General features: G+C 35.5%; 1 protein-coding gene across 1 annotated transcript; it reads left to right on the forward strand.

The window, feature by feature from the left end:
• Window positions 1-2,258: 2,258 nt before the first annotated feature.
• Window positions 2,259-12,607, forward strand: LOC104544626 (plexin domain-containing protein 2-like; the record flags this gene model as incomplete). Its single annotated transcript, XM_010189549.1, has 3 exons — window positions 2,259-2,381; window positions 5,314-5,432; window positions 12,508-12,607. Coding segments are annotated over 3 exons (342 nt in total), but the record flags the coding sequence as incomplete, so codon positions are not given.
• Window positions 12,608-12,977: the final 370 nt, after the last annotated feature.

A 12,977-nucleotide genomic window follows, 5' to 3' on the forward strand; every position in this document is an offset into this window, starting at 1 on the left:
AGCCACAATTGTATATTCAAAAAGTTCGGGTTTGTATGTGACTTGTAATTATATGTGGGCAGATTTTAATTTGTGTTTCTCTCTTCCTATCAACTAGCAAAAGAGGAAAAGTGGTATTTAGATATTTCACTGAAAGAACATTTCCCTCTGGGGGAAAAAAAAAAAAAAAAGGAAGTTGTAGTTTAGTCTTAAGAATTCATTTAGCAGTTAGGAGGTGTCCAGATATTAAAATACTGTATTGTCTGAATATGTAGGTGTGTTTAAATGAAGCAGAGGCAGCTAGGTTCCTAGCTCACCCCTTTGTCAGTGCCAAATGACATTTTCACAATTCAAGCTGAATCTTTTGTTGTATTTTCTCCACACCTAGCTTTTTCTTATGTCTCTTATCTCCTCCACTTGAGTTGACTTCATGGTGCTTGATCTTAACTGTTAGCAGCCATGCAAGAAAATTATTCCAAAGAACCACCTTGTTTGTTTGTTTATAGCATCTTATGGCTTTTAGAACTACTTCTATTAACAGTTAGCAACCATTTACTAACATGATTCAGGAGAGGACAGGAGCAGAAGGGTGCCTAAAGCACTCCAGAAACTTGTTATTTTTTTCATGCTCTCAGAGATTTCCTATATCATATCAAACAAGCCTTTTAACAAACCTGTCTCATCTCACAGTGGTTAGAGCGGAGATATAATCATTAAGAAAATGAGGTTGCACACTAGGAGTTTCTTAATATCATATATTAACTGGATTTGGCTGGAAAATGGTATTTCTGCCTTAAAGGTAATGCCTGTTGTTCAGGTTTGTGTTTAGTTCTGGAATTTCACAATTGTGTCTTAGGGATTGATTTATATGCTCCTTCATCATGTGTTGTATTGCAATTATGTTAAATGCGAGAAGAAAGGACTTTGTGGGGTTGACAGTAAAAGGGGCTGTGAAAGAAGAGAGGCTCAATATGTCTGACGAAGGAAAATAAAACACAAACCAGCATAAACACTGTTGCAGTGGATACTGTAATTTGCCAGTAAAGAATTGAATATCTGTAAGATGCCTTCCAAACAGAATTTTTTCCATTAGAAAATTTTCAGGCAGCTCTCATATTCTTGTTGTAATTGGGGTGTTTGCTGTTGGAATATACTTCATTAAATCAATAAGAGGAAAAGCAAAAACTTCAGCATAAGGCACCATCTGTGAAACATTTGTAAGAGGAGATATTAATATGCAAACCTTAGTTTTGAAGATCTACCTGTGGCCCAAATCTACTTGAAGTTTGTCAGTTTTGACCAACAAGGCAAAGGCTAAAATAAAACATAAGAAAAGACTCACTCTAGGGCGATGGGAGTTCATAAGTTAGGCTTTAGGTTGGAGCATCTAAAGAAGTTAGTCCCATTAATTAGTTGAAGTGGAGGTGGCAAACCTAAACAACACAGGTTTTTTTGTAGACCATTTATTGTTTAAAATGACAGGGGTTTCCTGCCATTAAAATACACAAAGTTTTGCTTTGAAGAAAACTGCAGCATTACTGTATTCACTGTACATGACTGTTCTTCCTTGAAGGAAGAACTTCAGTTCCAAACCAGTAAGGTGTTTTGGGTCGGCACTTCTGTTGGAAGAAGCCCACTATTGATCTGAGGAGTACTATGGACTCAGGGATGAACAGAATAAACTAGTGAGACCGAACACTGCAGAGAATGTAGCAGAAATGCTACTTGGCTTATAATAATGAAAAAGTCCTGTCTGTTCCTTTCTCCATCTGATTTGGGTTTTTTTTGAGGTTGTTACCTTTTCTTGTCTGAAATAGTCTCTTACTCTGAGTATCTAGAAATATGAAAAAGGGTTATACTAACTTTTGAAAAGGTAACAATTTTCAAAAGCAAGACAAATTGAAGATTTTTGGCAGGGATAGAAAGCACTATGGAATATGCATGGTGGTTAAGAGCTCATTTTGATAATGGCATATATTTCTATTTTGTCCGTAGCTGGAGTTATTAATCCTTAAGTTCACTCTGTTTTTATTCCTTTACGAAAACTTGCTTCTTGAACTAATTGTTCTATTGTTCATCTTGGATCTTGTTCTTCGGGCAGCCATCATAGACATTTTCCTGAAATTTTAGCTTTTACTTAATTCACTATAAAATTGCTGGTGGGGTTAATTTCTCTCAGGTGACCCTTTAATGCTCTGGCAATGCCTAGTTCAACCTGCCATTCTATTAAATCTTTTCAGAAGTTACTGAAATGGTCTCAATATTTTTTTTTATTGTAGGTTTCATATATACTGGAGAAGTTGTGCATCGAATGCTAACAGCTACACAATACATTGCACCCTTAATGGCAAATTTTGACCCCAGTGTGTCAAGAAATTCAACAGTCAGATACTTTGATAATGGTATGTAGTAGTCCTTCATACATGAATGTGTCTGTGTCCCTTGGCTCTTCATATTTTCCTGAATAACTATTTTTGAAGGAAAAAACTACTTTTTAAAATTATTTTTTGTTCTTTTTCTTTTTTTTTTTAACTCTCAGGCTCTATAAAGCACGTGACTAGACATACAGAAACAGTTCTTAATTCAGAATACAGTTAGAGAGTAGTGAATGCTTTTTCTAAAGAATGTTTTTTCCTAAGTGGGCAGATATCAGAAGCACACAAACTCAGACTAGGAATATATTTTATCAGTTTTAAAAAGAAAAATCTGTCTTGTATAAAAGTGCAAGTTTTTGCTACTTCAAAATATATATAGTAAATATCATCCACCCACTAGCTAAAATCAAAATAGCATTTATAGAATGCAGTAGCAAGAATACACAGAAACAGGGAAGGTATAGGGTTAATAAAACTGTCAGTGACTAATTGTGCATGGAGTCCCAGGATTGGAATCCAATACACTCATCTACACCACAAATTCTCAGCAGTCCTTGTACAAAAGATTGAAAGGGTAAAAGGAAAACTGCAGTGTTATGCTTGAAGCTCTGTGAGATATCTCAAAAGCCCTGAATGTGAGGATATTTATCTCATGAAGTCAGTTATATCAATATTTAGAAAACATAACCAATGTGATTAAAAGCTATCTAGTGCCTTACCTCAGGCCTGCAGTGATCAAATACAATGTCGGTGACTGTCTGTTCTTTGAATTTGAAAAGTTTAGTATAATGACTTAATATAATGAGATCTACGACTGTTTTAATTCTTCCTGGATAAGTCTGTGACATTCTACGTATATTTATTCATAGTGAATTTTCACATAAATTATGAATATGTCCAAAAAATATGTCACATTTCCAACCAGGTTTGTTAATTTTTATTCTTTAGATCAGGCATAAAAATGTATTCTATAACCTTCGCACCCAGCTGTAACCTTTCTCATTTATTATTTATTACAAATCCAATAAAATAGGCACACATAAGAAAATCCTACTCCTTGCATGGAGAATTTTCAAACAGAAAAAAATATTTTTATTTTGTGAATTATATTTGATGTTATGGCCTGAGATTTGTCATCTCTACTGAAAGAATCTGAGGATTCTGGGAAGGCATTGCTAATTTTCATTGTATTCCAGACTTCTAGTCTTCCTATCAGGTGTATCAGGCTGTATCACATTGGTTTCATGACAAGGTTGAATACTTCTTTGAGATTTTGGATCCCTCTTTGTACATAAGGCACGATGATCTTTCGGACCTCATGTACTTTAGGACAAAGAAATTGCTATCTTACCCCAAATAAAAAGTAACCAAGCAAATAGTATCTTCAGCTTCTGATTTCTTATTCATCCGTGGTTTATCTCTGTGAGTAAGCATGCTGCTTTAGAGCAGCATCTGTAGTGAGCAGTCACAGAGTCTGGTGGGCCACTGAAGTCTCACTCATGGAGCTGACTACAAGGAACATACGTACACATGAACCTACATAAAGGCCCTGGGAATGAAAAGACTGTTTTGGAGGCAGCTGACTTCCACTATAGCTTGGGATTCTGAGATGCACATAAATATGAGGTACTCAAACACTGACTATAACAAGTTTTGTCTATTTTTGCTCCAATAACTTTAAAAGTCCTTTTAAATTCCTTTAAAGTGAAATTTAATATAATCAAATAAGTAATCAGAAAACAGTTAATTAATACGGTCACAGAAGGAAAAATGCACTGTGTGCACAATTAATGAGCATGCACTATACTTATGAAAGATACATGTGACAATAATGTGGTGGACTTAGTGCAGTATGCACCAAAAATTTGCTCATAGTTTTGTGGCATCTCCTGCCAAGATGTATTAATGAAAGTTACAGCACAGATCATCAATGGCAAAAGATTTTTCAAGGATATTTCCAAAATGCATTGAGCATTTCCAAAATGCATCTGGATGCATACCAACCCACTTTGAACACTCTAGGAAGAAATGAAATTAAAGTGTTGTGAATCAAAGCACAAACTCTCATTAGTGCCAAGGAAAGAAGTATGTTGAGGAAGGCATGTAAAGACGAAACAGTCATTTTCAGTAAACACAGTTTTGGTGATAAGTGTCTTTCAGCCAAGCTGCTTAAATGTGTCTGTAGCCCTCAACATCTGTAAAACATGCTCGCAGGGCATGCAAGTTGCTTGGGGTACATTTTTAGTGTGATAAGTGGATATTCAGCTACAGAACTCCCATTAATATTAATGAGCCTCTTGCAACTAAATCTCTCCACACCAGACTCAGTATTTACCCTGTCTATGAATTCTTAGTGGTTTTAATTTAAACTACATTTATTTATTACCAACACCTAATATTTTTCAATATTTTTCAACTTGCAGAACCTTAGCAAGGGCTTCCACCATACAGAAAAAAATGCTATTTATATTAATGCATAGTTAATGGAAGAATCTGAGTTCCTCAAATAATAACTTTTACTAAACAGGCAATGCTATTAGCACTTCATATTTCAAAGTCATCAGGCTATATCTATGCAGTGTAAAAAAAGACACTGCAGAGCAGTGTTTGTGGCAGCACACCTGAGCTCTGAGCACTGGATCCTACCTTTGGTGATTTTTGACTCCTTGTGCAATTCCAAACAAGTTACTTGACCAGTCTTACTTTAGCAGGCTTTTGTTCAAGTAGTTAAGGTAGTTATCTATGGTACTGTGGTGTCTACCTTTAAGAAGATTTCAGTTGCAGCTTGTGTTTGTAATATCTTTGGCATTTCAAGATGCTGGGCAGAAATTTGCTAGAGACAAATCACTGTTCTTGTTGCAAGTAACTGCAGTGAAGTACTTTTCCTACTGCCAGTTAATATTTTTCTCACGTTTTTTTTCTTCCCTTTGCCTCCCTACCCCCACTCTGGGGTTCACAGGCACAGCACTAGTTGTCCAGTGGGACCATGTACATCTGCAGGATAATTACAACCTGGGCAGTTTCACTTTTCAGGCCACCCTTCTCAATGATGGGCGTATCATTTTCGGCTACAAAGAAGTAAGTTGTGTCTGAAAATTGTCATTTCAGTAGACAGATTACTTCATACCTGCCAGGAATTTCCCTACTTTTCTTTTTTGGGGGGTGGGGATATTTGAAAGTTCAGCTATATAAGATAATTTCATTATATTGCTTATTATTTTGGTGAAAATGACATTTTATTGTAAAAGTGATGTTCATGTGATGGACTTGAAAACCATCAACATAGCTCAAATGTGCTACTCCTGGATTTCAGCTGTCTTTTTTTGACTGGTTGTTAAGAGTTGTGTGTTTAGTAAATTCATGATTGTATAGTAAATTCCTCTTGGGTTTTGAAAGGTAGGGTCTAATTGGCTCAATTAGTTCACCTGATTTAGTCCTGTTTGAAAATACTCTACAATGAGTGGTTAGTATAAAAAGGTCACCTTTTTCTTGCAGCTATCATTTCTTGGCAACTGACCTTATTTCAAAGTTCATATACTTCAAATGAGAAATAACTGGTTTGTATCTCTAGCTCCGTGAGGTTTTCTATTTATTTGGTGATAATGCTGGTTGGAATGAGGCCATTTAGTTTGCCTTCATAGCACCAATATGTTGTTGTCTCAGTTGGGCTTTTCTGGATTCTCCAAGTGTTTCAGAATTTCATTTGTTACTTTAGGTGATTTCTTTTCTTGCTAGAGTTGCTAGAGTCCTGGAGGCTATAGCCTAGAGGCTATACTTCTGGTTGAATTTTGTGCAAATGAGAACCAGAGGATAGATAAGCTCAGATCTCTAGAGGCAAAGAACAATTTCTTTCTTTGGTTACTTCAATCTCAGTTTGGCATGCAAAGTGTGATTTTCTCTGGTTTATTCCACTAACCGTAGTCATACCTAAGAAAGATGTCTTTGCACCTTGCAAACTGGATTCCTGCAGGATACTCCTACTGGATTAGTTTTGTAGATACAGGTAACTTATGGTATGCCCACGTACTTGGCTTTCCTTATCTTACAATAGACATGCTGATGAAAGGTCTGCTTAGGCTCCATTTCTGAATGTTATATACAGGCCAGTAGTCTTTATGAAAATGCAGTTTAGTTGCATTTTGACTCCAGCTTCCTGATAGCTTTGCTCTGCTTAGCACAATGGAGACTGCTTGATCAAAGGAGCGTGTATCAAAGTTTTGTTTATCTCCTGTTGTTGAAACTTTTCTAAAGAAAAAAAAAATCTTTTTAAAGACTGCAGAAAAGTTCCTGTCTTCAAGACCCAGAAAAATAGGGAGGGACACTACTTCAATTTGTAATTTTAAGATAAATTTGATAAGAATTATATATGTACTCTGACAGTAAAATGGTGATATTTTCAGGAGACTACTATTCTTGGTTATGAGATGCTGTGTCTTGTCTGTTACTGTCCGGCCCTATGCAAAATGAATGTAATATGAGTAATAGAAGCTGTTGCTCTAAAGTGAAAGGATCTTGCTGTCATTTTGCATAAATGTAAATAATGAGGCAGAGTGTCAGGCAGTGGAAAACTTCATTCATTTGGGAAGACCGGAGGAAATGGGTCACCTCCTTAATCACATGTGGTTCCCTAGAATTGCATGCAACTTTGTCACTTAATCTGTGGATAAACAAATTCTTTGCTATCATGGCATAGACTGCTTGCTCTCACTGCACTACTGGAAGCTTTCTACAGAACCACAGTGCTTTTGTGGGGAGGAGTTATTAATGTTCTTTTCATTGACACTGAAAGAGAAAGAATTGGAATTTACAAATGGCATAATTTATACTTTTTCCTCTGCTGAATCTTTGAAAACCCATCACGAGTTACTCTTGTCCTGAATGGAATTACCAACCATCACTTTAAAACTCTAGCACATAGTTAAGGAAAGAGACTTCTTAAAGCAGTAATAGTAGCATTCCAGTGGTCTGTAAATCTTCTGACAAAAGTTTTTTATGAAATCTTAGAATGGTACAACTAGTTTATTCCATTGGGAATTACTTGGGGAATGGATTTTGAGGCTAAGATTTCCAGAAGACAACACTCTTTATTTGCAACTTGCCTTACTCCATTGGAACTACCTCAGCTTTTCACCTAAACAAGGAAACGTTAATAAAATTTTCAGTCACTGCTCAGACACAAGTTGTCCGAAAAGAAAAACCGTGACAGTTGTGAATTTAAACATGACTGTAGTACTTCTAAGTCTGGCCAGGAATTTATTTACTTTCTAGTGCTGAATCCATTGCTTTTATTTTTTATTTATTCAAACCATTTTAAATTCTCTTTTTCATATGTTTCCTGCTACCTCATGAACCCAGGGTTGACCAAGGCAGGATCTTGGCTGGGGCTTGCTAAGTTTCAAATGGGCTGTTCTGCCCAATCCTTTGCATTTTGTTGCCTGGAGTAAGCGGTCTGAAATGCACAATTGTTATCCAAAATCCAGAATAGATTCTGAAAAGATAAAAATTTAGAAATGGAGCCGAGCCATCAGGATAGTGAAAGCTGGAGACATAAGAATATCTTTCAGTAGAGTTAATAGGTATGAGAAGAAGTTGTGCATTGTTTACAGTACATACACCTCCCATTTTAAGTATCACTTTGCTTACACCAACTGTTAGTGTTCTGGCAAATGGTTACTATGTCAGGAAACATCAGCTGGCGTGAGAATTTTACTGGTGCACCTCTACTATACTGGTGCACCTCTACCTTATGAAATCCATTACAGTGCAAACTAGCCAACAGAATAGCCAATAGTAATAAAGAAACTTTTCTGCAAAGGTGTGTTTTTTTTATGGACTAGTAGTGAATACTCATTTATGTTCTAAATTTCACAGGAGTTCAGTTCTCAATAGCTTTACTTCTTTTTGAACAAAATAACTATTCTATATAGTTTTTTCCCCAATAGTACTTATAGCTAATGTTCCTTAGTATAACATTTCGTTTCTTTTTCTGTCCATGATTAATACAGGACAAATTAGGCCAAGGTACCAAAGGCTTTGTTAATGGTTTAGGATATTTTTCTTAATTTCATTGACTTGAAGGCTTTCTTAGTTCATTTAAATAGTAATGACTCTCTATTTATGTAGTCATCCAGAACCCATTATTAAATTTGAAATGTTTGCTCAAATTGCCCAATATGTGAAGTTGGAAAATAATTCTAGAAGAGACTTGTAGAATTTCTTTCTACTGTGAAAGGAGGCAGATTTGAATGAAACAGATTAAGTGCTAGCACTTAGATAAAATTGATGCTTCTGCTATGCGTGATGAAAAAAAAATCTATTTTCAGTAACAAGACTTCAAACCTTGTTATGATTTCCTGAAAACTAAATAAATAAATAAATTAATACACAGTATTAATGGATATTCTGCCTGCATTATACATGCCTGGCATTTCTTTGCCTCCATTATTATTATCAAAAATATTATCATGGAAACAGGATCTTTGATTTTATGAGGTGATCAGTTTGTGCAGCTTTAAATTTCTGATAAAATTTCATGCAATTTGGCCTGTAGAGTAATTAATAACTTAGGAAACTGACAATAAAACCCCTATGTAAGTACTGTTGTGAAGATCCCTTCCAATGCAAACCATTTTATGATTATTTTGCAGCACACTCTGATTCTTTACTCAGTTTTGAAGTGAGGCAGTAATTACACCCTGCTTGACATCTCCTTCAGAATAAGGTCAGAGTCCATTATGTATTGTTTTTTGAAGGTTAATAGTCTGACAGAGCCTCAGAGAAGTTTGAAAAGAAAAACATTTGAGAACTCTGATGGAAAATGCTGTCAAGATTACTGTTCCAAATGAACAGAATTCATATTTAGAATTCAGCATGAATTCTAAATATCTTTTTAAATATCTTTTTTCCTTATTGTTGAAGTATATAATCCAAAATGCAGATGTCTACAGCTCCAGCGCTAGCATGCATTTGGGAGACCTACTCATAAACTGGTGACTTGTAGAACACAAAAGTTCATATTGTATACAGTAGAGCTAACATATATTTTGGAGTTATTCTTGTTAAAAATCCATCCCCCGAATGTAATGCCGTAAAACCAATGCCACCTATTAGCAACCACTTGCACATTCCTAGCTTATTGTTCAACTGTTTAACATGTCAGCCTGTCATGATATATCTTGTCATTCGGGTAAGGAATTTATAACACTAGCTATCTGCTTGCTACCTATGTTTTGCTGTAATTTTCCATAAATTATTTTATCATTTATTACAAGCCTTCTGTCAAAAGGGCATATTTCCTAATAGGCCATCATGTAGTAAAAGCTGATTTTATCTTATTTCATTCAAAAGATATTACCTATAAAATGGCACCCACTACACTCAGCACCAAGTGACTGAAGCATTCAGTTCTGTATCACAGAATCACAGAATATTAGGAGTTGGAAAGGCCCTCGAAAGATCATCCAGTCCAACACCCCCCCTGCCAGAGCAGGATCACCTAGACTAGGTTGCAGAGGAACGCGTCCAGGCGGGTTTTGAATGTCTCCAGAGAAGGAGACTCCACAACCTCTCTGGGCAGCCTGGTCCAGTGCTCTGTAACCCTTACAGTAAAAAAGTTTTTCCTCATGAATTATTTTTGTCTCACTCTTTAAAAATAACCATATGTTTTTGTAATTACAGGTTTAATAATGCTGTAGTTTTTCAAAAGAATAGAAGAACTTTCCTGGGTCATGGATTCTCTTCTACTTTGACTGTATTTCTGTCAGTATGACTAAATGGTTTGACACAGGCTGTACCTCAGTTAGAAGAGCTTGCTATACTAACAATTCATGTTTTCCTCACCTCACACGAACTGTTGTTTCTAAACCCTGTTTCTAAAACATATATTCAGAACTTTAACTGCTTGTTAAGGCTGACAGTATGTTAGAATGGACCCTACTACAGCTTTCTTATTTGTTTCAGAAAATGATTCTGCAAGTTCTCTACTCTCACTAGAATGCCCAGCACAAGAGTATAGACACCTGCAGGGATTTTGGCAAAATATGCTGAGATATTTCTGCACCTAGTTTTTTCTAATTTCTGCTGAAGTTTGTTTGTGTTTTCCATTCAACTTGGCTACCACCTCCTATTTTAGTACCAGATTTCAGAGTCATTCTTAAGTTCTATTAAATAGTGACACTGTGAAAGTTACTTTCATTCTGTGAAGCAAGTTGTATTGAAAATAAATTTTAAAAAAATACCAGTGAAACAACAAACTCCTTGTGGTATCTGTACTACAAGAACCTATCACTCCTAAATGCCAAAAAAAAAAAAGAGATAAATTAGTTTGCTGTTGGAAAGATGCAAATTGTTCAGTTATTCACAAATTCAGAAGAAACATGTGAAAAGGCACTAGAATTAAAGACTGGCGTGCAACTTCTCCTGGTTTGCACCCAGATATAAAAATTATTTTCATGTGCCAGTCACAGTTTTTGCCTTGAGCTGCCAATTTTGCCAGCACACTTTGTTGGTCACACACCTACTCATAATGCCAATTCCAAATACATTTTGTTCGCATAAAACTCTGATTTCTTTTTTCATTTGCTATGTTTCCTCTCTAACTTGGAAGATAAATAGTTGTTGCATCCTTCTGATCAGTGCTTTTTCTAACTTGATTTTCAATAGCTTCTCTAGAATGTCCTCCTCAAAATCTTTTAAGCCAGTCTCCTCCATAGTTAATGTAAGCTCTTTTCTAAAGTATTCTGATACTGTGAATAATTCCCTTATTTTGCTTATACTTTCATGCTGGACAAAGCTTATATAGTTATTTCTGAACTCAGTGAGTCTTTTATTTTGAAGACTTTGAAAATATGGCTTTCGGTCTTTTTATGTCATATTCTCCAATAACTGCATCAGAGCTAAGCTGATATAAGCCAAATTTAAATTGATGTATTACTAGCAGTATTTCCAAGTCACTTCTGTGTTTCATGTTGGTTTAACATCATTCCTTTTTTTTATACCAAAGCTGATCATGTATGCAAAAAGCCCTAAATAAACCAGCCAAACCAGTCACTAAATCAAGTAAAATAAATTGAAATTTATGGCAGTCTCTAATTCACTGGATTTCTGTTAATATTCTGTTAATATTCTGAATTTAACAGCATAATCAGGAAAAAGCACAGCTAAAGGATATTTTGGGAACAAGGAGAACAACTTGGTGCTCAACTCAAATAGAAGTCATGCCATTAATCAACATGTAGACAATACCGAATCCCCATTCACTGGATGTGTAACAATCATTGTGTAACAATCACAGCATTTTTCTGCTGTGTGAAAAATAGTGACCAACAGTATAATATTGGTAGATTTACACAGGTAAAGCCGAAGGAGACTATTACATCAGCTGAGCTAGCATCTTTATCTCAGTTTATTGCACTTGATCTAATTTCGTGTAACTTCAGCCTAGTAATTTCTGGTTAATTGCAGGCCAGCTTTGAAAAATAGGATATCCAGTTGTGATTTGAAAGCAGCAATTGGTAGAGAGTCATAATTTCCCAGTGGTTTGTAACATGCAACCATAGAAAGACATGCCTTATTATACTTTGAAAATATCTGTCTGCAGCTTCCAGCTTCTGGTTATATTTTTCTGTGCTAGATGAAAAAACTGTTTAACCCCTGAGTAATTTCTCCCCACGGCAGTACTTATTTATGGTAATCCAGACAGCTTTCCATTTTCCTTTTTAAAATGTTCATCTCAACCTGATCTTTCACAGTTTGTGTGTTCAATAGCAGACAAGAGGTCTTGTCCTCCTTGTCTTGTCTTCTCCTCCTCCTTCTTGTGTAATACTAGCACAAGATCCCACATTTTCTTCAACTGAGGGAAATAAATTACTGGAAATTATTACCCTTTTCTGTATTACCATCAATAATTGTTCTACCTCAAAGTGCCAATGTGATTGTTGTATAAGAAGCAAAGAAAACTGGAATAAAATAAAAATTTAAAACAATCATTTCAATCTTCAATAAATCCTTGGTCATATTATACTGTATTGTATAATATATTTTGGACTTTTAATTTACATTGGCTAATTGTTCATTTTGGAAGTGCTGTTATTTTTAGTCTGACTTTTTTTTAAGCTTCAATATTTCATGCAGGTTTTCCTATTTTGTCTTCCAGATTCCTGTTGCTGTGACACAGATAAGTTCAACAAACCACCCAGTGAAAGTGGGACTCTCAGATGCATTTGTGGTCGTGCACAGGATCCAGCAAATTCCCAGTATGTAGTACTGTACTGTTGCTAATGGTTTGGAGGCTGAGAAATGAGTATAAGCTGGTCTCATCGAGGATGATTAGCTGCGCAACAAATCACTTAGCTAATTTCAGCTTCTTAATTCAAGTGTAATTTTATTTGCTTGATAAGTCCCAATGTGACTTTTTCTGTCATTGTTTCTATTGAGCTGATAAATTAAGTAAATAAAACTAAATGGCCAGCCAAATAATGTAAAATTAAACTGTCAACCAGCACAATTTGGTTTTCCATAAGATACTCTACTTGAATGTCTCCATGTCCATAGCAGGGAAGAAGCATCCTGTTCAAAAAAATATCCAGTCTGGAAATTCATGATAATTTAAATTCTGAACTTCAA

Source organism: Mesitornis unicolor, unplaced genomic scaffold, assembly GCF_000695765.1.
Source record: "Mesitornis unicolor isolate BGI_N332 unplaced genomic scaffold, ASM69576v1 scaffold9778, whole genome shotgun sequence".
Taxonomy (NCBI): domain Eukaryota; kingdom Metazoa; phylum Chordata; class Aves; order Mesitornithiformes; family Mesitornithidae; genus Mesitornis; species Mesitornis unicolor.